Consider the following 25000-nt stretch of genomic DNA (forward strand, 5'->3'; position numbering starts at 1 on the left):
ACCATATATTTCTTTCATTTAGCCATTTAGATGACATTACACTGAAAAGGAATTCATTGTATGCTGATGTTCCAGGGATTGAAAGAGCAAACGAAATTATTTTCAAAATATTGACGCACTTATGATTAGCTCTTTTTAAAATTGGGCCTTTTAGTGTTTGCATTTTTTTTTTATCTTGCTGAAACTTTCTTGAATTAGTGAAATGGAGTTATCTATGTCTTAATTAAGCCTATCCTTTAACTTCAAATCTTCTACAATTTTTACAAATTTTTCATATTTTGGGAAGGAATTTCTTTGAAGATTTAGATTTGATAACTTTCCAAATGTTGAATTATCATGAGAGTCCATTTTTTTTTTTCAAATATGTCACTGATGATATGAGAAGTAATGTAAAGTCTTAAGTTGTCTCTTGAGCTTCAGTAATGTCTATATTTTCAGGAAGTTTGTGAACTTGATACCCAAATAATTTTTCATCATGATTTAACTTTTCTTGAATTAACCAAAATAATGAAAACACCTGCTGCTGAAGCTTCGTTCTTCTCCAGTTCTTGAACGTGGGATTTAAATATCTCCATAACCTGCCGTGAGAATAGCAAATAAATTTCAGTAAGCTGAGAAAATTATGTAGAATCGTTGTCTATTCTAAGAAATAATTTTTTAGAGCAATCAGATGGTCTGCTAACGAAATAAGAAATTAAAGCTTTCCAAGAAAGTAAGTCTTTCAATGCATGGCAGCAGGGATAGCCTTGTATTGGGTACATGTAGAAGAATGTTATTAAATTTGGTTTGTTCTGTAAATAAAATACAAACCAACAGTATTTATAGGGGCATTACTTCCGGCAAAGCTGAAAGACGAGCTATTAGAAATTTAGTGAGGGTTAACCACCCACCTACTAGTTAGTGCGGGTGGGGGTTAGTAGCTACTCCTTTTACTCACACAGCTGGGCCAAGAGCCTCACTTTATTTGTGGTTTGGATGGAGAACGGTTGTTACCGTTCTTCCTCCTCACCAATATTTTGACACCCATTTTTACTAATCTTTTTGTGCTTTCTCTTTTGCAGTTTGTGGGTGCTTATGCCTTCCTTGCTGCGATGCATACCTGCCCTGGACCTGAAGTTCGCTCCTGCGGGACATTTGTCTTCCATCGAAACTGATCTTCACTGTTTTGTGTCCCGCCCGTAGAGGTCAACGGTGTGATACCGGCAACATTTGTATTGAATACTGGGAGTGGTCTGCCTCCCAGTGTGAAATTCTTGGGCGCCAGCAGAAGAAGGAGAAGAAACCCAAAGCGGATTCTTCTTCCTCCCCCTTACGCCGAAGCTCCTGCTCGGCCGGTTTCCTCCCGGGGACAGCTCATGCCATTCAACTATTGGACAGCTTCGGTTCTTGAGAGACGATGTTGCTTCTCCTAGCAAAGCGGGCCCGCATCTCACCCAGGGGAATCCTTGTTACTTTTTTATGTGTTTCTGGTATGGTCGTCCCTGGGATTGGCCGGCCCGCCTCCGAAGGAGGTATTGTTGCAGCCCCTTCAGAGGGGTGCAGAGTTGCAGCATTCTTCTGCTTTGGAGGTTGACCCGATGGCTCTGCTTATTGTTGATCTTCTGAACCCTGAGGAGTCTTCTGTGGTCCCTCCTGCTGACTCCGGTCCTGCCTCGTCCTCTCCTCCGGCCGCTGCAGAAGACTGCGCTTTCCCCCTCACTGATCCTTCGGGGGTGAAGCAAAATCCAAGGCAAGTCCCTCCTGCGGGTTATCACCTCTTGTTCGTGAGAAGAGACCACTTTTAGTGACCAGCCTGCTGATCAGCCCTCCCGTGTGGAGGCTCGGTCTCCCGGACGTCACCCTCATAGAGTTCGTGGCCCTCTTCCCCTCAGACATTCTCCTTTGCCTTCGGCAAATAGACGGCTGTTTATCTCATCGTCATATGCTGCTGATTGATCTCCTTCGGAGGATTCGCCATCTCGAGAGATTTTTAGTCCGACTCGCCAATCTCACCCTGTGCCACCGGGTTCCGGACCTTCTCTTGTTCTATTTTCTTTGGTCTCGTCGTTCGCCAGCCTTGCCGCGTTCGTCAGACCAACCCTCCTCGCCTACTGCTCAGCAACCAACTACTATTCGTAGTTCACCAGCTGGTTCCAGCCATCTGGTCTCTTGTCCCTCGCTGACTCATTACACTTGCAGCTGATAACTGTTTGCCCACGGTTAGCTATTTGCAAACTTTTAACGGTTAGCCATTTGCGAACTTCTCCAACAGTTAGACATTTGCGAACTTCTCCAACAGTTAGCGATTCTTTGACGGCTCGCCGATCACCAACAGCTCATCGCTCGCCAGCTCTCGACTGCTTTTCAGTCACCTTTGTCTCGGCGATCGCCAGCGACTTACTGATCTTCTATGATATCAGAAGTCTGACATCAACCCCTCGCTCCTCACCGTTTGCCAACTCACTGATCCCCTGAATGATAGTCAGGCGTCTGGCAGTCCCCATTAGTAGCTCGTCTACAGGTGACTGCTCGTGATCGCTCGTGTACGGCGCAGTGATCTTTGGATCCAGCCCTTGACCATCGTCAACGTTCGCCGGAACGACACCATTCTAGGGAATGTTGTCGTTCACGTAAAGAAAAGGTTAGCAAGCCTTCTGCTTCAGGAGCCTCAATGCGCTCTTCACAGATATGGGGAGGATTATTCCATAGTTTCTTGGTATCGGTCCTAACAGGCAGGTTCAGCTTACACCTGTGCCTCTATATCTCTTTTGGTGCTATCCTTCAGGAATGGTATGGAGTGGACTGTTTGGGAAGTATACTCTCATTTTGCCGTTAGTGTAGAGTGCAAATTTCCTTTCTGACTTGTCATGGCCTAACATTCTTGAGGAAGTAAATCAAACTAATCACTTTATCTCAACCTCATCTTAGGAATTCTTTAAGCAACGAACCCCCATCCCCTGGATACGCGTCTCTCCCCCATCACTGTTGATGACCTCTGCTAAATTTATTAAGGGAAATTCAGTTGATGACCTAGGAACAAAACAGGACCCCCCTACTAGTGTTTTAAAACCAAGTAAATTGGGTAACAAAGGGAAACTGAGAATCCTTCATGTTACCCAAATTCCATTAGATACTGATCATGATATGCTATATGAAGCATTTAAATGCTATGTAGTAATAAAAGAAATAAGAATGAAACTTGAAAATGAAAAATGGCATTCATGGATATCTTATAATAATCACGAAGAAGCATTTAATACAATATTTAACATCACTAATATTAAAATTAATAACTTAAATGTCATGGGTGCCCTCTGTGATAGGATACCAAACAATTTGGATGTATATAGACCTGCTGACTGGTTGGAAAAAGTTGTTAATATAACTATGCCTCCCCAGAGAAAGACAAAACCACCAATGGTGCTTGTTGCTGAGTTGCTGAGCTAAAGGGAGTAATGAGAATTATTTTAAAATTAGCAAACTGGTTCAGAAGAGGGTAGGAACCAGGATTAGGTCGGGAGATGTGGTTAGGTTGAGGAGAGGTGTGGTTGTTAGGAGGTTGGTATGTTCGATGTGGCTGCAGGGTGTAGTGACGATCTGCTACCTGGAGGTTGGCGGTGCATTGGAGTCTTGCTGTTCATCTCTTCTGCCAAGCAATGTGTGTTTCCTGGCCTTGAACTTGATGCATTTTGCTCTGGGGTACTGTATGCTGCTGCAAACCCCACAGACTGTTCAAACTTCTGACACCTGAAGCATCTGAGAGGTTCCAGGAGGTATTCCTCTGTGTGGAAAATTTTCCCAGTAACCCAAAGAGATCTGTTTAGGTCGTTGTCCCTTGATCATTGCTCCTAGCTTGTGGGATCTTCCTGATTTCGTCTCGCATCTCTTGGCTGAGAGAATGGAAGGGTTGTTCAGCACTGGTTCAAGTGGTAGGTCCTGGTCGTAATTGATGATAATGGTCGCCCACTTGTCTAAAGGGTTGAGGTGTTGGATGTCCTCCTGCTGCACCAGGAAGTCCGTGGTTTCCTTGTCCTGGGCAGAGATGACGAGTTGTCTACGGCGATTTGTCTCAATTGTCGTCTTTATTTGTGGATTCCTGGCCTCCAAAGCGGCTATGGCACCATAGGAGGTTGTATTGGGGCCAGGAGTAAGCCTGAATCTGGTTTTCTGGGTAGACATGCTGTTGTTGGTCTGTTGTGTTGGTGGTTGCTGGGCAGGATGAGCGGTGGTGTCTTGGCTGTCCTCTGCTTCTGCTTCATTAATCTGCTCTCTCTCCTCTGTTGTTCTCAAATTTCATGGATGTGGTCCAAGTCTGGTTAGGTGGACGAGGTGGGTCCTTTCTTCTGACTCCGTAAGGTGAGGCATCGTGGCTTCATGATCCTTCCCTTCTCCACTCTGGCACGAGGGGACTCAAAAAGGATGGAGGGGGACAAGTCCCTGGCTGCCGTCGCACACATGATGGTAGCTGACAGCTGCTTGTTGAACTAGCCTTTAGGTGTGTTTTTTTTCTGTCAATAACACACACAAAAAAAAATTTGTGCAAATGGTGCTGTTCAAATTCACTAATTCAAACATGCTAACACTGGTTGTAAACCCCATGGTCAGAGCACTGAAATTGTTCAGTTACTCTGCAAATTAGTGGAATGATGTCTGCTCGTACTTTCGCCCATCATCAATCTCCAGCTCACCGATCACCGATTCTCAATAGGCATCTCGCTGATTGCCTTTCGCCTCTGACCTCGAACTCTCCTTGTTCTTGTAGTTCACAAGCCATACGGCCCTTGTCAGACCTACTCACTACCTAATCGTCAACGAACTCTGGTTCATGACTCTCCAGCTAGTTCAAACCACCTAGTCGCTCATCCTTCGATGACCCGTCGGCATGTGACTGTACGTCATTCGAGATTGGATAGCCGCTTGCTGACTTATCTAGTGGTTCGCCATTCATCTTCGGCTCTTTGATCTCTAACTCGCTGATCAACAAGTCAACCCACCAATTAAAGGTTTAAGGTTTAAAGGTCACTCATGAATAGCAGAGGCAAGGGTAACATTGCCCTAGTAATCAGGACAATGCCTTAGAGACTGACTCTATATTATATGATCAGCGCCCAAGCCTCCTCTCCACCCAAGCTAGGACCAGGGAGGGCGAGGCAGCGGCTGCTGATGACTCAGTAGATAGACCTATAGGCTTCCCCAAACTCCCCAACCTTAGCTCACAAGGATGGTAAGGTTGCAGACACTAATGGCACTAACGAATCTGAGCGGGACTCGAACCCCCGACTGGTAAACACCAGGCAGAGACGTTACCAATCAGGCCACAGCAACCCACAATTGACGGCAGATCACCGCTCGCCAACTGACCAGGCAGCCTTCGTCCGCTCGTCAGTCACCATCTTTGGCTCACTGATTGCCGATCACCAACAACTCGATGCTCACCGGCAGTTCTCCGTCCAGCAGCCTTCAAGCACCCACTAGGTCACCCTCTGCCTGTCATTCCCCAGAAAGATTAGAAGGCAAACGACACCCTCCCCGCTGCTCGCAGTTTGTCATCATGCCGATCCACTAAAGTATCAGCAGGCGATCAGCAGTTCCCCATCAGCAGCTCGTCGACTTGTGACTACTCACAAGCACTCTTCGCCTGCTCTTCGGCCACAATAACCAGGCCTTGACCATATTCTACATTCGCCAGAATGACGCCGTTCTAAGGAACATCATCACCCCCATTAGGGTATCCAAGGCAAGGTCAGGTATTGCCTTACCCACTTCTTCATCAGTTAGATTGAGTTATCTCTCGGGGAAGAGTCCTCATTTTACTCTTTCTGGCCTTCGCTCAGTGAGGAAGTGTTGAGAGATCACAGAGTGGTCATCTTTTCCTCTACGGGTGACCAACAGAAGGCTGTAACACCTAGACCTTTGGTACTAGAGGCCTCCTCCTCTGTGTAGAGTCTAGGGACTCTTAAACAAGTCCTCATCGAGGACTACAAATCCCGCAGAGGGAGTCGAGCAGTCCACACCTGGCCTCTTCGGGAATGACAATAATAGGGCTGCAGTAATGGACAGCAAGATGTTTAGAAGAAGTCTTTTCCTGCCAAGGTCAAGATAGGCTCCAAGTCCTCCCGTAGAGAGAAAATGCAGCTCGGGACTGAACCTTGGACAGTCTCCGTAATACGTTTAGGGTATCGCGTCCCGTTCCCTCATCTCCCTCCACTGGTAGAGACCCCAGCGTCAACGAGCTCCTATGCGAAGAAATCCCCAAAGTAGCTGGCCCAAAGTCCACACCATATTGGAGAAGGTTAGACAAGCAGTAAGACAACAGGTCTTCATGTGCACGTTGGACCTAAAGTACGCATACTCCCAAATCCCAAACCATCCATCTTAAGGGAAGTATCTGAGATTTAGTCTAGACAACAAAAAATACCAGTTCAAAGTACTGTGCTTCGGTCTCTTCACAGCACCCCAGGTCTTTACGGGAGTGTTCGCCCTAGTGTCATCCTGGGCTCATAGATTCGGCATCCGTCTCCTAAGTTTCCTGGACAACTGCCGGATTCTAGCAGACTTGGTGGCAACCCTTCCTCATCTGTGAGACAAACTTTGAAGGCTTTGCCAAGTTTCGGGGATCATGGTAAACCTAGAGAAGTCATCCCTACTTCCCACTTAAAGACTGGTATACCTAAGAATGACACCAACCTCCACAAAACCTTCCCATCAGATGATAGGGTAGTGAGCCTGAGGAAGGTCATGAGACCTTTTCTCAGATGAGGAGAGTTCCCAGCACAAAGGTGACTTAAGTCTCCTCGGACACCCATCTTCTCATGCTTACTTTACTTTACTTTGACGGCTGCGTTTCCAGAACCCCACTCTCTACAGGACCTCCACTGTCGTTTCACCTTGTTTATTCAGAGTATTTAACATTTCATATCGTGTATTGTTCATTTACTGTTAAATTGTCACTGTTGTATGACTGATGAAATAAGAGAGTCTTCAGTTTCCTCTTGAAAGCCTTAATGTCTTCAATCATTTGGATGTCTTGTGTGAGCTTATTATATAGTCTCGTGGCCGCATATTTAAAGGCTCTGAAGTCTACAGTAGACATATATCTAGGTTCCAATAGTTTGAAGTCATCTGTAACTATTCTCGTGTCGACACGATTTGTTGGCTGCGCAATATGTAGCAATTCTCAAGTATTTAGGACAACTGGTTCTGATAACTTGGTGGGTTATTATACATATTTTAAATTCAATTCTCACTTTTATTGGCAGTCAGTGTAAATCAATTAGTATAGGGGTGGGACACCTTTTATCAGTCTTGCTCCTCTGTTTATTGTTTTGTAATTTCCTAAGTTGCACTTTTAGTAAATTGTAATAGATGGAGTTGCAGTAGTCAATCCTGATAACAACACAGTTTATCACAAGTTTTTTTTTACAGAATTTTCGTCCAGGTACTTTTTTGTAAACGCAATATTTCTTGGACGATAACCAGCAGTTTTTATTACATTATTTATTTGGACATTGAGAGACAGGTTACAGTCAAGAAATACACCTAGATCTTGAACTTTACTAGATGTCAGCACCAAGTCATTTATGTTCATTTGAGTATCACCCAAGTTTCTCACGCTGTTTTTCTTACCCACCGCCACCATGAATTCAGTTTTGATTTCATTCTCTATCATCCATTCTCTAACACTATCAAGGATATGGTTTAGAGTTTCAGTACTGTCATCTATATCATTTATGGAGAAGTAAAATTGTTTCATCCGCAAATAGTTTGAACTTCACACCACGCCTTTGTAGTATTTTTGATAGACCAATAGTATAGATGCTGAATAAGATTGGGTCAAGTACACTCCTCAGGGGTACCCCTCTGTTTAAGGGTTCATATGATGAATAAGAGTATCCAATTTGTACTTAGTAATTTCTACCAACCAAGTAGTCTTTTAGGTATTCGAAAGCTTGATCTTCAACGCTGATGTACCGTAGATCATTTAGTAGCAGTTCATGCACAACTGTATCAAAAGCAACACTGAGATCAAGCAATGTTAAAAATGCCACATTTATTTCGTCCATCATTTCCAGCATATCATTTACAACAGAGCAGATGGCTGTCTCTGTGGAGAGTAGTTTTCTGTAAGCAGACTGGTTGTCAGGCAAAGCATCTATTACTTCTAGGTGACTTGAATAGTTGTTCAAGAATTACGTATTCAAGCACTTTTGAAACAAAGGATAGATTGGAAATAGGTCTATATGAGCTTAATTCCTGGTAGATCAGAGCATTTTTCAGAACTGGTGTGACTATAGCCCTTTTCTCAGATTTTGGAAACTTGCATTCATCAATGCTTGCAGTTTCTAATCTCATTATTATTTTGGCTAGACTAGAAAAGTTTCTCTCTCCAAGTACTTCAGATATTGGCATAGGATCGATCACGCAGTTTGTTTTCTACGCTCTCTTGATAATCCTGTTGATGTCATCTTGTGTTATGTTGTTAAATCTTATTAATTTTTATCTGTGTGCCTGGTGTATCATTAATCTGATGAGTATTTACAAATGACCTGGTTAAAAAGAATACTAGAAAATTATTTGCTAGTTCCTTGTCACTATATCTATCAGGTAGCTTCTTTTCTTTTCCATTTCCCATTATACCATTTAGGAGACAATATATCTTATTTGTGTCTGTGGCTGCTTCGAGGATCTTTTTCTTATAGTATTCACTTTTTTTCCTTAGTAGGTAGCTATATTGACACGTAGCAGTTTTGTATTCTACCCTATCAGTTTTTAACCTATTCCACTTTCTCTTTACGTGTTTTCCCCTCTTTTCACCAAAGTCTCTCCATCAAACCAAGGAGATTGATCTTTTACAGTTAGTCTTTTCCATTGATGAGCACATGGTATCATATTCACTTTTACTCGCTTTATTATAAGTGTTCGTAAGACAGTCTACACACTTAGCTCCCAACAGACGTTGGTCATCATGATCACAGGAAATGTTGATAGCATCGTTTATTTTCTTTGTAACTTCTTCACTATATACTGTAGGGGAAAAATTTGATTTATGTCTAAAGTTTATTTTCTTTACTAATGCATATTTCTGTAGAGGTAGACTAAACGTAATAAGTTTATGTACTGGGGAGATAATACATTTCTCTTCAACTTTTATATCAGATACAATATTATTCATGTCATCAATTAAAACAACGTATGCCCAGTTAAAGTAGTTGTACAGTCGACATTATTCACTAGTCAATATGATTCTAATAACTCACTAAATGCCAAAGCGTCAGGCTTGTTTAGTTCTCAACGGCCGCCTCAGGATATGATCCCTCCAAATGATAGCTAAATTCCAACTGGAATTAGGCCCTCAATTCCCTGGACACGCTGATCCCTCATGGGACCGTAGGAATAGACGGACCTCGTGTGATGGGTGGCAGACGAGAATCTGCTGAAGATTGTCAATCTTTTCGTCCTACCCCTAGACTTGGTGAGGTTTTCCAACGCATCAAAAGAGGTGGAGCCACATGCTGCATCACATGAACCTCAGTCCATTGGTCAGAGTTTGAAAAGTACCTTCACATAAATGTTTGAGAGATGAAGGCCGTCTTCCTGGCTCTTCAATAGTTTCATCAGTGGTAATGAGCAACAACACCATCAACAAGCAAAGAGGTACTTTTTTGCAGCCCCTACCCCATCTAGCAGTAGAGATACTGAGTTGGAAAGAAGTCCACTCGGTCTCACTATCAGTTCGCTTTTGTTCCCGGGAAAGGAATGTGCTCGCCGACAACCTGAGCAGAGCAACTCTGTTAGTGGGTACCAAATGGTCTGTGGATCATCTAGTAGCCAACAAAGTCCTGACTTTGTGGGGTTCTCCGTCTGTGGATCTGTTCATTATGTCATTGAACTTCAGGCTCCCATTATACTGATCCCGAGTCCCATACCCAAGGCTCTCTGGTAAGATGCATTCTACCAACGGTCAGACATCAACATTCACGCCTTTCCCCCATTCTGACAGATGAGAAGAGTACTCAACAAGGCCAGAACATCGGTCAGCCTCTCATTGACCCTTGCAGCTCTGCTATGGCATCATGCGGAATGGTTTCCAGACCTTTTGCAGCTCCTGTCAGAACTTCCGAGAGATCTTCCTCCACAACACAATCTACTCAGGCAGCCACATTCCAACAATTTCCACAAAAAAGTAGTTCTGCTTCGTCTTCACGCCTAGAGACTATCCAGCATCTCCTCAGTCAGAGAAGATTTTCGCAACAATTGCGAAGAGGACGTCTACCTGGTGAAGTATCAGTCTACCTGGTGAAGTGAAACGTCTTCTGTGGATGGTGTCGTGGAAGGGATATCTCTCTGCTTGATGCCACTATTTCAGCAATAACGGAGTGCCTCATGTATCAGCAGGAGGAAATGCGCCTTTCAGTTTTGGAAGTAAAAGACTGTCGTTCAGCTTTGAGTCTCGACTTTAAACTGAAAGGAGTGGACATATCCTCATCGAGTTTGTTGCCAAGACTCGGAATCCAGAATTATCAGATCCTAGGTTCGATTCCTTCTGAATAACGAATCTTCGCTCTGTAACTATCGATCCAGATCTTTGAGGCTCTACCTTAAGAGAACAGCAGCACCTCGTCCCCGTGTGCCTAAGCTCTTCGTTAGTACTGGGCGAAATAAGAGGAGCATCATGAAAAACACCATCTCTGCTTGGTTTTCCAGGGTGATTGATCATGCACTGAATCCAGATCCTCCTCCAACAGGTCGTCCCAGAGGGCACGATATCAGGCGTAACTACATCCCTGGCCTTCAAAAGAAAATACTCTGATGCAGGCTCTGCAAGGAGGCATGGAAACCTCAAATGTCTTTCACCGCTCATGACCTGCAAGACTTTGACCCACAGGAAACTCGAGACGTTCTTATCGGTCCTGTGGTGGCTGCACAACAGCTGGTTTAGTTCCTCAAGCTCCTTATTGGACAAGTAGTAGAAGGTTGAGGGCATTGCTTACCCGGTTTTAGTCTGTGAATGAAAAGGAATGACTGGCTCTTTCTTTTTTTCACCCTCCCCTCTCTTAGAGAAATTAGGCTTCTTGGTTCTCTGCGCAAGGTGGCCTCAACCACTGCAGGTAAACCATTACTCCCTTGTGTAACCTAGTATTGTATCAATAATGTTACTCGAAGAGTTGTTGTTGATGGGCACCATAGTGAGTATAGGAGTGTGATATCTGGTGTTTCACAGGGTAGTGTTCTTGGCCCATTACTATTCATACTATATACACACGACATGTGGTTTGGCCTGGAAAACATGCTTGTTGCATATGCAGATGATGCTACTCTCTGCATCAATTCTATCCCTTGAATGTAGATCTGGGGTTGCTGAATCCCTTTATAGAGGTCTAGCTAAAATTAGTACATGGTGCAAATTATGGGGTATGAAGTTGAATCCTAACAAAACTCAAAGTATGATTGTAAGTAGGTCAAGGACAGTGGCTCCTCGACATCTGTATATCAGTATTGATGTTTCTTTAACTTGGTATGACTTTTAAAATTTTAGGTGGGATTCTTGACAGCATATTTACTTTAGAGAAACGCATTAGGCCTGTATCTTTCATTGTACAAAAAGTTGGCTTATTGAGAAAGTCTTTAAGGATTTTTGGCGATCAATCTATTCTGAAGAAGTGTTTTAATTCTTTCATTCTACCTAGTTTTGAGTATTGTTCTCCTGTCTGGTCTTCAGCTGCTGATTGTCATCTTAATTTGTTGGATAGAAACGTAAGGTCTCTTAAATTTCTGATTCCTGATCTAAATTTTGATCTTTGGCACAGTCGTTTAATTAGTTCATTATTCATGTTGCATAAGATTTTTCATAATTCTGATTATCCTTTATATTTAAATCTTCCTGGACAGTTCCATCCTGTTCGTAACACTAGGTAGGCAGTTCATTCTAATAGCCAGGCCTTCTCCATCTCGAGGCTCAATACTACAGAGTATTCTGGAAGTTTTATTCCAGCTGTTACAAAGTTGTGGAATGATCTTCCTAAACGAGTAGTTGAATCAGTAGAACTTCAAAAGTTCAAAGTTGCAGTAATTGTTTTTATGTTGAACAGGTTGACATAAGTCCTTTTATAGTTTATATGACATATCTGTTTTGACGTTACTGTTTTTAGAACGACTTCTTGTTAATTTGTTCTCATCATTTATTTATTTCCTTATTTCCTTTCCTCACTGGGCTTTTTCCCTATTGGAGCCCTGGGGCTTTTAGCATCTTGCTCTTCCAACTAGGGTGATTTCCTAGTAATAATAATAATAATACCCTGGTGAGGTGGTATTGGGAATGTCTTGATCAACTCTGTTAATTCCTACAGACTCGAATAACTTATACCTTGAGTCACAATGCTAGTAACTTAAACACACAGCTTGTGTAGGCGGCAGACCATGCTTAGCAAGGTTTAGCGAGGTTTTAGGGTTTCCTTATTTGTGTACTAACATACATAATAAGGAATCCCTGGGTAAAGCTAAAAAGCCAGATTGGCAGGTAGTCACCCCTATAAATAACGTAGGTTTGTATTCCAGTTACGGAACAAATGACAAATTTGGAAGTAATTTGTATTTTTCCTAACGATACAAACCTTTATCTATTTATACAAACTTACCTGCCAACTCTGTCCCCCTCGAAATCGTACCTCTAAGAAAAGTGAAGTACAGTCGTAGGTGTGTGAGTGAGGGGGTTAGCTAACTACCCCCTACCCTCCTTAACTAGCTGGATGGGTAGTTAACCCTGGCTAAAATTTAATGGCTCGTCCATTCAGCTTCATCGAAAGTAATACCTCAATAAATAGCTAAAGGTTTGTCTCGTTAGGAAAAGTACAAATTATTTCCAAATTTGTCATATTTTTTATATTTTTCATTTCATTGATAAGTTATTTAGTTATAGTGTTTGGTCATAGATCTTAGCTTCAAACAGTGCTAAACACTTAAGTTTTTTTCTTCAGAAAAAAACTTTTCATAAATTTTTAATTCCAGAAAACTACTTTGGGAAGTGGAGAGGAAAGATTCAAACATCTTTACTTATATGGGTTGGTTCATGATGCATGTCCAAAGTGGAGTGGCCGTGGGTAAGTGCATTAATTTATGGTTTTTATGTTTGTCTGTATATTGGTAAGGTAGTATAGTTTTTTTTATATATTTATTGTACTTATATGTGTTTTTTGAGAAAGTTTTAAAAATATTTTTGTCCAACCAGTAATGCCCGAGTCTGCTGAGTTATTAGTATTTGGGTAATTGATTGGTATAAGTCTAAGATTTAACACTAAAATTTGTTGTCGGTTTGAATTAACTCATGTAATGAAAGAAATACAAAGTTTATTATACAGATACTAGAGTAAAAAAAGAAAACGTAAGGTAATACTAAAATCTTTTTATGCATATTGTTCAATAGGTAGTAGTGTGGTTAGGGCCACCAGGAACCTGTTGAAATACTACTGCTAGAGAGTTACTGGGTCACTTGACTGGCCAAGCACTACTACATTGGATCCCACTCTTTGGTTCTGGCAATTTTTCCTTTTCTTACACATAAACCAAATAGTTTGGTGTGTGGCCCATGCTTTCCACATTTTCCTCTGTCCTCATACTCTGACAACACTGAGATTACCAAACAATTCTTCTTCACTCAAGAGGTTGATTAATTATTATTATTGTTATATTATTACAAGCCTAGCTATAGCCCTACTTGGAAAAGCAAGATGCCAGAAGTCCAAGGGCTCCGACGGGAAAAAATAGCCCATGTGAGGAAAGGAAGTAGGGAATTAAACAATCTACAAGAGAAGTAATAAACAATCAAAATAAAATATTTTTGAGAATAGTAACAACATTCAATTACTTTTTACATAGAAACTATTAAAACTTCAAAACAAACATGAAGATAAATAAGATAGAACAGCATGCCCAAGTGTACCCTCAAGCAAGAGAACTCTAATCAAAGACAGTGGAAGACCATTGTATATACTGTATATATATATATATATATATATATATATATATATATATATATATATATATATATATATATATATACACACAGTAGGGTCCCGAATTAAGCGGTTTCAAATTACACGATTCCCCTTTTCCGCGATCGCTATTTTTCAAAAATAAATTTTCTGTATCTGCGAGGCTGTTCAAAGTTCGCGAGTCAAGCACTACAAAATGTATCAAATCTATTGTCTTTTTAACCCTGGATAGGTACGATGGGTCGTTTGCGACCCCGAGCGTCAAAAAAAAACAGGTTTTTCTCACGTGACTCACCCCCGTGACTGAATTTGTGGGTGATCGACCTGCAGGAGGTGTCTCCCCTACACGCTCTAGTAGTGTCCAGATGTGCATTGCTGTAGCTGTACTCCTTCCCCGATTTCTGAGACGCGTCGGGGTCGAGCGCGACCGAGTTTACCCTTCTAAGGTAGTTTGCATAATTATCAAAGTTATTACGTATTATGAAATTGTCGTAGAATGGTGCAACTTGTATAGGTTATCAGTTGTGGAAAGTCTTGGTGGATTGTTTGGCTACCATGTGCATGATTTTTTTTTTAGTTAAAATGTCGTTCATCACCACGAGGACCATTTTACCGCGAGTGTCCCTTTTTCATTTTTTTTCATTTTTTTGCCAAGTCATTTTTCCGTAAGATATTGCCAAATAGGGTCGTAAAACTTTTGCTTGTTTAGTGTTGGAAAGTGTGTCTAGATGATCTGGCTACCCATGCATGACTTTGTTTTTGTCAGATACGACGTAGTTATTGGTATATTGGGTATTTAACTGCGGTTACCAATTTCTGTTTTTTTTTCAATATTTGTAAAAATTACTACGTAGTAAGGAATTGCCGTATATTATTCATTTTTTTTTCATGTTTGTGTTAGAAAGTGTGCCTTGATGGTTGGGCTAACACGTGCATGTCTTTTTTTTTTATCTGAGATGCCGTATATTAGAATGTCGGGCATTTTACCGCGAGTGTCCCTTTTTCATTTTTTTTCATTTTTTTGCCAAGTCATTTTTCCGTAAGATATTGCGAAATAGTGTCGTAAAACTTTTGCTTTTTTAGTGTTGGAAAGTGTGTCTAGATGATCTGGCTACCCATGCGTGATTTTGTTTTTGTCAGATACGACGTAGTTATTGGTATATTGGGTATTTAACTGCGGTTGCCAATTTCTGTTTTTTTTTTCAATATTTGTAAAAATTTACTACGTAGTAAGGAATTGCCGTATATTATTGATTTTTTTTTCATGTTTATGTGTTAGAAAGTGTGCCTTGATGGTTGGGCATGTCCTTTTTTTTTTATCTGAGATGCCGTATATTAGAATGTTGGGCATTTTTCCGCGAGTGCCCCTTTTTATTTGTTTTGCATTTTTTTGCTTAGTCATGTTACCGTAAGGAATTGGCAAGTAGTGTCGCAAAACTTATATTTTTATAGTGTTGGAAAGTGTTTCTAGATGATCTGGCTACCCATGCCTATTTCTTTTTTAGCCAGATATGGCGTATATATAAGTATGTGTTCGATTTTCCTGTGATTGCCATTTTTTCGTTTTTTCCCATTTCTTTCAAAATTACTACGTACTAAGGAACTATCACAGAGTAATATTTCATTTATATGTTTATTTGTCGGAAAATGTGCCTTGATGGTTTGCCTAGCACGTGGCTGAAATTTTTTTTTTCTGAAATGCCGTATATTAGAATGGCCATTTTTCCACGAGTGCCCCTTTTTATTTGTTTTGCATTTTTTTGCTTAGTCATGTTACCGTAAGGAATTGGCAAGTAGTGTCGCAAAACTTATAATTTTATAGTGTTGGAAAGTGTTTCTAGATGATCTGGCTACCCATGCCTATCTTCTTTTTTTTAGCCAGATATGGCGTATATATAGGTATGTGTTCGATTTTCCTGTGATTGCCATTTTTTCGTTTTTTCCCATTTCTTTCAAAATTACTACGTACTAAGGAACTATCACAGAGTAATTATTCATTTAGATGTTTATTTGTCGGAAAATGTGCCTTGATGGTTTGCCTAGCACGTGGCTGAATTTTTTTTTTCTGAAATGCCGTATATTAGAATGTTAGCCATTTTTCCGCGAGTGCCCCTTTTTATTTGTTTTGCATTTTTTTGCTTAGTCATGTTACCGTAAGGAATTGGCAAGTAGTGTCGCAAAACTTATATTTTTATAGTGTTGGAAAGTGTTTCTAGATGATCTGGCTACCCATGCCTATCTTTTTTTTAGCCAGATATGGCGTATATATAGGTATGTGTTCGATTTTCCGGTGATTGCCATTTTTTCGTTTTTTCCCAATTCTTTCAAAATTACTACGTACTAAGGAACTATCACAGAGTAATGATTCCTCTAGATGTTTATTTGTCGGAAAATTTTGTTTACTTTTTTTTTGATTGAATATCATCAAATTTTTTTAGCTAAAATATTATATTGTTTTACATTTTTTTTTTTCGATTTTATTTCCCTTCAAAAAAATTTTTTTGGGTCAGAATTTTAATTTTATAGTCGTAAAATAATCGACAATTATCCAGCAACCCACCATACAATTTTTATGCATATCCAATAATAATTAGATTAGTAAATAACACCTTGAAATTGACATACCCTTCCTACATTTCAAGTGGCAGATTAGGGAGTCTGAGTCAGTGTGGTTGGCGGCCATTTTGTGGACATATCCGAAGCGTAAGCTGCCCTATCTATATATATTCTTGTTACCTATAGAATTTGTGATATTTTGGTATATTTTTACCTGCATAAATATCATATTATATATTAAATATATGTATTTTTTTACGAAATTTCTAAGTACTCAAAAAATTACCTTTAGATATGGCCCCTGATATAAATGTAATTTACAAAATAATGAAGATTTTTTTACATATTTCTATTTTAGGATAACATATGTTTATTCCCTAAAAAAATTAGCCACTTCCTATTTCATTTGGGTACCCAAAAAAATTCATGAAATTTGGACAAATTTTTTTGGCCAAAAAAAGTTACCCTTTTTTTCTCATTTCAGATCTTCACCTCCATGGGTCTGACTTCATCCAAAATACATCAAGATGTGTCCTAAACATTCAAGAATCAATTCCTAAAAGGATTTGTGTATATATGTATAAACTTTTTTTTTATGAATTTTTATGTCGTCTTTTTTTTTCTACTTAATTTTTTAAAATATTTATAATAAATAGTTTTTCTGCAGATGAGTAGTATTTATCTTTACAGTTGTTTTAAGCATTCATTGAAGCTTTTTTTGGCAAAAGAAAAAAGGAGGTTACTGCAAAAACTGATTTTTCAAGAATTTTTTTGGCGTCGGGGTCGTTCGCGTCCGAGTATACCCTTAAAGGGGTGTCCGAGGAGCGTACCTATCCAGGGTTAAGTATATTGGTAGCCCTAAATACGGTGATTTATAATAAATGTTACAAAACAATATTAACATTACATTTCATTAACATAATTTCATAATGAATAGCCTATTTAAGGATAAAATTCCACATCAACAAAGAAATCAACTGTTAACTGTGCGAGTCCAGCTGACAAAATGTAAACAGAAAAGTGGTTACGTTCTCGGCAATCTTTATCTTTCTCCAACCTTACGATAATTGTAATGGTAGTGTTAATGATGGTATATTAAAGCATTATTTTTGTTTAGTACAGTATATTTAAAAGCCTTATTTTTCCCTCTGGGCGTTCAAGGTTTTCACGAGTAGACTGGGGTTCGTTTATCGGCAGTGAATAGCCTAAACTAAGGTAACGAGTCGTCAATATTTTGTCATATTTTAAACAGTATACATTTGATTTGCAAACATTGGTTTGTAGAGTAGACGGTAAATAAAATCGAGAGAGTCAGAGAGAGAGAGAGAGAGAGAGAGAGAGAGAGGAGAGAGAGAGAGAGAGAGATTTGATGGCAGAAATCCCTCCCTCTCTCTCTCTCTCTCTCTCTCTCTCTCTCTCTCTCTCTCTTCTCTCTCTCTCTCTCCTCTCTCTCTCTCTCTCTCTCTCCCCCCGTAAGAAATAAAACCATAGTTCACATATGGCAACTTGAGTTTAAGAATGAAATTAACATGAATATTGTTAGTTGTGGCGATCAATTCCTCGCTTCAGGGGGTACACGAAACAAAAACACGACATTCAATTACAACAGCTGATTCTCTCTCTCTCTCTCTCTCTCTCTCTTCTCTCTCTCTCTCGTCTCTCTCTCTCTCTCTCTCTCTCTCTCTCTCTCGTTTATACAATGACTTACAAATAGATGAAGAAACCAAAGTCGGTTTTCTTGAAGTGTCAATTAAATACCAAAACGAAAAAATTAGTACCGTGTATACATCCATTTCAATCATAGCTTAAAATACGGTAACCGATTTCGTCCGCAAACCACTATTTTTTAGGAAATCACCATTCTATTCCAGAAAATTTTTACTCTTTAAATGTCAATTGCGCTATAAATAAAAACATGTACTTATGTTGTCAAAATTTCGGGTGTGTTTTAAAAATCGAGTATTTGCTAACTTATTTTTGTTTTACTTTTGGCTGTGATCACATCAGCTGATGTCTAGCTTCCGCGCGAATACAATAACAAAGAATTGTTTACACCATTTCTTAACTTATTCAAACCATCTATACAGTTAATATTACATAAACACCAATGTGTTATAACCTATCTTATTTATTGTTTAGTACTTTAAAAACCATCCCTCCCTCTCTCTCTCTCTCTCTCTCTCTCTCTCTCTCGTCTCTCTCTCTCTTCTCTCATCTCGTCTCTCTCTCTCTCTCCCTCCCTCCCCCACATCGAACGTTATAGGGGTAACCTAATTGTTCGGTGACTTTAAAAATAGGCCTAGTACTTTCTTCTTTTACCTTTTTTGCATATGGATCCATAATTGAGGTGGGTACAAGTTGACTTATAACTGAAGTTAGGAAAAGTATTTTGGATATGGAAAGGACAATTATCTTTCGTAACAGTTTAGAAATATCGTAAGTTATCACTCTGTCATTAGCGGCAGTTTGCTATTGTGGATTAAACACATAAGGAAAAAAAAATTTCCAGAATTTATATGGATACGGTAAGTAAAATATTTGTAATAACATAATGTTTACTAAATGTTTGTAATATCATTAGTTATGACTTAGATCATGTGTGTTTAATGCATTCGTTTGTTTATTATGATCGAAGATGGAGCGTAAACAAATGGAAGGTTTCCGTTTCAGGCGGCATCATAAAGAAAAAAATTTCATAAATGGCATTCATTTCATTTATTTGAAAGTTCTAATAAAAAATAATTAGAACATTGGTAATAACAAATTCAACATATAATCTATACTTGGTTAAAATTGCTGTCAATTCAAAAACACAGATGTATAAATGCGTCTTTCTTCGTTGTGATCAGAGATAAACGTAAACAAAACATTAGTTGTCGTTTTCTATTGTGCTTTTTAGCGTGTTTAGGAAACGCATGATATAAAATCGCCTTTATTTTGATAATTCTGGATTTTCAATCATACAACAAGCTAGTCTATAGAGTGATGGTTTTGCTATTCACCAGTTGTATTATACAATAGATATGACAAACATTAAAATTTGTCTGTATTTTGGGTTGTGTTATAACGGGAAATATATGGTGTTTACACCTATCCTGGTTGTAATTTCAACCATTTTTCAAGTTATTAGAACTTTAAAGTATATTAAATGTTTTATTTATTTACAAGAACAATTTGATATTATAAAGAAATACAGTATAGTACAAAGAAAGTATTGGAAATGGGTAGTAAACACATTTGAATAGGCAAATTGCTGGTTGCCATGGCCGCAATGGAATTATTTCTGTTAGTTGTGTGTTTCGAAATTCGCGATTTTCCATTTACACGAGGTCATTAATCGACCAAATTCTCGCATAATTCGGGACCCTACTGTATATATATATATATATATATATATATATATATATATATATATATATATATATATATATATAATATATATAATATATATATTATATATTTATATACATACATACTACTAGCTAAGCTACAACCCTAGTTGGAAAGCAAGATGCTATTAGCCCTGGGAATAATAACCCAATGAGGCAGGGAAATAAGGAAATATGAGAAATAATGAATAATTAGAATAAAATATTTTGAAGACTAACAAAATCAAAACATATTTCATATATAAAACATAAAAAGACTCATGTCTGCCCATTCAACATAAAAACATTTGCTGCAAGTTTGAACTTTTTAAATTTCAACGATTCAACTATCCAATTAGGAAGATCATTCCACAACTTGGTTGCAGCTGTAATAAAACTTCTAGAATGCTGTGTAGTATTGAGACGTGATAGAAAAAGCCTAACTATTAGAATTATCTGCATGTCTAGTATTACAAATAGGATGGAACTGTCCGGGAAGATATGAATATATAGGATGTATGATCAGAATTATGAAAAATTTTGTGCATCATGCATAAGAAACTAATTAAACGATGGTGTCAGTGATTAATATCTAGATCAGGAATAAAAAGATTTTAGACCATAAGTTCCTGTCCAACAAATTAAGATGAGAATCAGCAGCTGAAGACCAGACAGGAGAACAATACCCAAAACAAGGTAGAATAAAAGAATTAAAACACTTCTTCAGAATAGATTGATCGCCAAAAATCTTTAAAGACTTTCTCAACAAGCCAATTTTTTGTGCCATGGAAGAAGATACAGACCTAATGTGTTTCTCGAAAGTAAATTAGCTGTCGAATCATGGCTAAAATTTTAAAAAGTTATACAGAGTTAAAGAAACATTATCAATGCTGAGGTCTGGATGTTGAGGAGCCACTGTTCTTGACCTATTTATAATCATATTTTGAGTTTTGTTAGGATTCAACTTCATGCCCCATAGCTTGCACCATGCACTAGTTTTAGCTAGACTATTTTTAAGGGATTCAGCAACCCTAGATCTACATTAAGGAGATGGAATTGATGCAAAGTGTAGCATCATCTGCATATGTAACAAGCTAGTTTTCTAGGCTAAACCACATCTCATGTGTATATAGTATGAGAAGTAATGAGCCAAGAACACTACCCTGAGGAACACCACATATCACATTCCTGTACTCACTGTGGTGCCCATCAACAAAAACTTTCTGATCTATTACTTAAAATTCAGTTATAATGCTAAGAAACAACTCGCCCACTCCCAACTGTTTGAGTATGAAAACACCTCATGATTAACATGGTAGACGGCAGCACTAATATCAAGGCCTATCATATGAACTTCCTGATCACAATCAAGGGATTTCTGTACGGCATTGGAGGTTTTAAGAAGGGGATCACATGCTCAAAGGCCTTTACGAAAACCAAATTGCAAACTATGGAACAGGTGATTACCTACGGCAAACCTATAAAGACGTAAGAGTAACATTACCAATTCTCCAACAAGTGGTAACAGCACCTTTTCTTGCTAACTTGTGCAAAATAACAGATAAATTTGGAGCAAAGAAATCTGCAGTCTTTATATATGTATATTATATATATATATATATATATATATATATATATATATATATATATATATATGCTATTTAGGTCTACACCTCCATAAGGCATCAAGGTCAATGAAGAGATTCAATTTCATGTGATTGGAAAGCTAAACTAGTTAGTTTACCCTCAGGAAAACAGGAATGAGGAATATCAAATTATCATTACTCTGCTAGCTGTCAAACACATCGGCCAGAAGAGTTGCCTTTTCCTTCGGACAGTGAGTGGCAGAGCCATATGGTTTATGTTAAGGAGGAACTGTTGCATCAACACCAAAGAGTGCTAATTTTAGGGTACTCCACCACTTATGCTCCTGGGTTGTACCAGAAATGGTTATTTTAATGGTCAAATTGTATTCCTTTTCAGTTGAAGCATAAACTCTGAGCAAAAGCTCTAAACTGAGTTTCAGGTCAAATCTGATCTGTTACCCATCCAAAGATGATAGGCCTTTTAACTTTTCCAAATACTCACATCTACAATCGTCATTGAACCATGGTTTGTCCTTCACCTGGGACCTAAGCACACGAGAAGGGATACACTTGTCAATTGTGTTAACTAGATTTTCATTCAAAGGGAAAACAGGATCAACTCTTCTATACAATTGTGATGAATGCATGCTCTAAAGATCACTCAAAATCCCATTCCATTCTGCTTGAGATTTCATATAAAGCTTACATGGGTATGATACATCAGTGACAGGCTGCTCAGTCTTCGCTGCTAATGAAATCAAGGCATGATCAGATGTCCCAGTTGGAGGACCACCGTACTTGTTATAACGCCAGGGGAGTTTGTTTATACGAGGTCCAAGCAATTTTACGACAAGCGAGTAGCTTCACTTGAGATTTGCTCTCAGCCTGATTCAGAGGCAAAGTCTAAAACCCTTAAGCCGTGCTGATCAGTAGGAGAAACAGAATTTAACCTCTTCTTATGGTGAGCATTGAAATCATCAGCAAAGACAAAAGAGGCCTTTCTATCATCATCTTGTACTTTAGCCTTAAACATGAGACAATTGAAGAAAGAATTATCCATGTCTGGATTACAGTAGATTGAACACATCTAGAAGTTGTGTCACAAACTTTAATTACTTGAATCTCATGACATCCACATTTAAGCAGGACTTCTTAATTTATTGCTATTTGAGCACGATATTTTGATATTTATCCATAATGACTCATTAGGAGTAATTTGAATGAATTACTATCAATTGAGTCACCTGGTGGGCCGGGAAGTCAGAGAAAACTCATTGGTAAAAGACTGATGTCTCACCTGGTAAATCCTGAACTGCAGATTAGCAGTTAGGTTCCGACTTCATTTATGACTTCTGGTGGTATGGTTTGAAGCGACCTGGCCTTTCATTAGAAGGGTCTTGGGTTTGATCCCAAGTATGAGGTAGAAATTTATTTCTAATTAAGTGCAATATTGTGTTGATATTTATCCATATTGACTCCTTAGGGGTAATTTGAATGAATTACTATCAATTGTGTCGCCTGGTGGGCCAGGAAGTCGGGGGAAACTCGCTGGTAAGAGACATATCTCGCCAGGTGAATCTTGAACTGCAGATAAGCATTTAGGTACCGACTTCTTTTATGGCTTCTGGTAGCATGGTTGGAAATGACCTGGCCTTTCATTAGAAGGGGCTAGGGTTTGATCCCAAAATGTTTATATATATAAATATATATATATATATATATATATATATATATATATATATATATAAATATATATGTATATATGTAAATATATATATATGTATATTTATTCGTATATATATATATATATATATAATATATATATATATATATATATATATATATATATATATATATATATATATATATATACACATATATTTATATATACATATATATATATTATAAATATATATATATATAAATACATAATATATATATATATATATATTTTTATATATATATAATATATATATATATATATAATGTATATTTATACTGTATATTTATATACGGTGGTACCTCTACATACGATTGCTCCAACATCCGAGGTTAAATTCGATCGAATTCTCGTCACAACACCCTACATCATGCTCGAACATCTGATGAGACCATACGCGTAAAATATTTTCGAAGCGTCGGTCATAGTTTCTTGTTTACACCGGTAGACGGCAGCACGTCAGAGGGACGCCAGTGAACGTCGTGTCGGTCAGTTCTCTGTTCTCGTGTACATCGTGTGTTGTACCCTGTTCGGTCAGTTATTGACAGTGCTTATTATCTTCATTTTTTCACGTTTCATTTTTTATTTTGCGTATAATCATGGGTCCTAAGAAGCTTGGTTTCGGTACAGGTGTTAGTAGTGCTGAGAAAAGGAAGAAGGCAATGCTTTCATTAGAAGTGAAGAAAGAAATTGTAGAAAAAAATGAGCGCGGTGTGCGTGTGAGTGATCTGGCTAAACGATATGGCGGGAATATGTCTACGATCTCGACGATTATCAAGCAGAAGGCAGCCATTAAAGCAGTCAAACCATTGAAGGGGACCACCATTATTTCAAAACCTCGCAGCCCTACTCTGGAGGAGGTGGAACGCCTTTGGTTAATATGAATAAAAGACAAAGAGATTGTTGGCGATATGATCACTGAAACGATCATTTGCGAAAAGGCCATTGCTACATATTGTGACTTGAAGGCGGCGGGCTCCGAGGGTGACTCGGGGGAGAGTTCAACCGATCCTACGACGGAGGAATTCATGGCGTCTCGCGGTTGATTTTAGAAATTTAAGAGACGGACCGGGATTCATTCAGTTGTTCGGCACAGAGAGGCTTCAAGTTCGGACACCAAGGCTGCTAACGATTTTGTCAAGTTCGAAAAGATCGTGGAGGATGAAGGCTACGTAGAGCAGTAGGTTTTCTATTGTGATGAAACCGGTCTGTTTTGGTAAAAGATGCATAGTCGAACATACATCACCACCGAAGAGAAGAAAATGCCTGGACATGAGCTTATGAAGGATTGGTTGACTCTTGCCCTATATGCCAACGCCAGCTAGGACTGCAAAATCAAGCCTTTATTGGTTCATCATTCCGAAAACCCTAGGGCATTTAAGGCACATAGTCAATAAGGACATGCTGCATGTTTTCTGACGTGCTAATTCTAAGACTTGGGTTACTAAGCACTTCTTTGTTGAATGGGTAAACCAAGTTTTGGCACTGTCAGGAAGTACCTTCAGGAGAGGAATTTGCCTTTAAAAGTGCGTTCATTGCTTGGAAAATGCTCCTGCTCACCCCCCAGGACTCGAAGATGATATCATCAACCAGTTCAAGTTTATCAGAGTGCTGTATCTTCCACCGAACACCACCTCTATCCTCCAGCCCATGGACCAGCAAGTCATCTCTAATTTTAAGAAGCTCTACACCAAGCACTTATTTAAGTAGTGCTTTAGTGTCATGCAAAGCACCAACTTAACTTTGCGTGAATTTCGGAGGAGCCATTTCAATATCGTGCACAGCTTGAAGATCATAGATCAG

The 25000-nt window shown here is 39.0% G+C and overlaps 1 protein-coding gene across 1 annotated transcript in view; it reads left to right on the top strand.

Annotated features, from left to right (window-relative positions):
- LOC137641382 (RING finger protein 17-like) overlaps nucleotides 1-25000 on the top strand; it is a 1982860-nt gene that overhangs the window by 108874 nt on the left and 1848986 nt on the right. Inside the window, exon 3 of the mRNA XM_068373901.1 lies at nucleotides 12985-13076. Coding sequence (XP_068230002.1) covers nucleotides 12985-13076 — 92 coding nt within the window. The remainder of the gene's footprint in view (nucleotides 1-12984; nucleotides 13077-25000) is intronic.

The sequence above is a fragment of the Palaemon carinicauda genome, chromosome 5 (assembly GCF_036898095.1).
Source record: "Palaemon carinicauda isolate YSFRI2023 chromosome 5, ASM3689809v2, whole genome shotgun sequence".
In the NCBI taxonomy this organism is placed as follows: domain Eukaryota; kingdom Metazoa; phylum Arthropoda; class Malacostraca; order Decapoda; family Palaemonidae; genus Palaemon; species Palaemon carinicauda.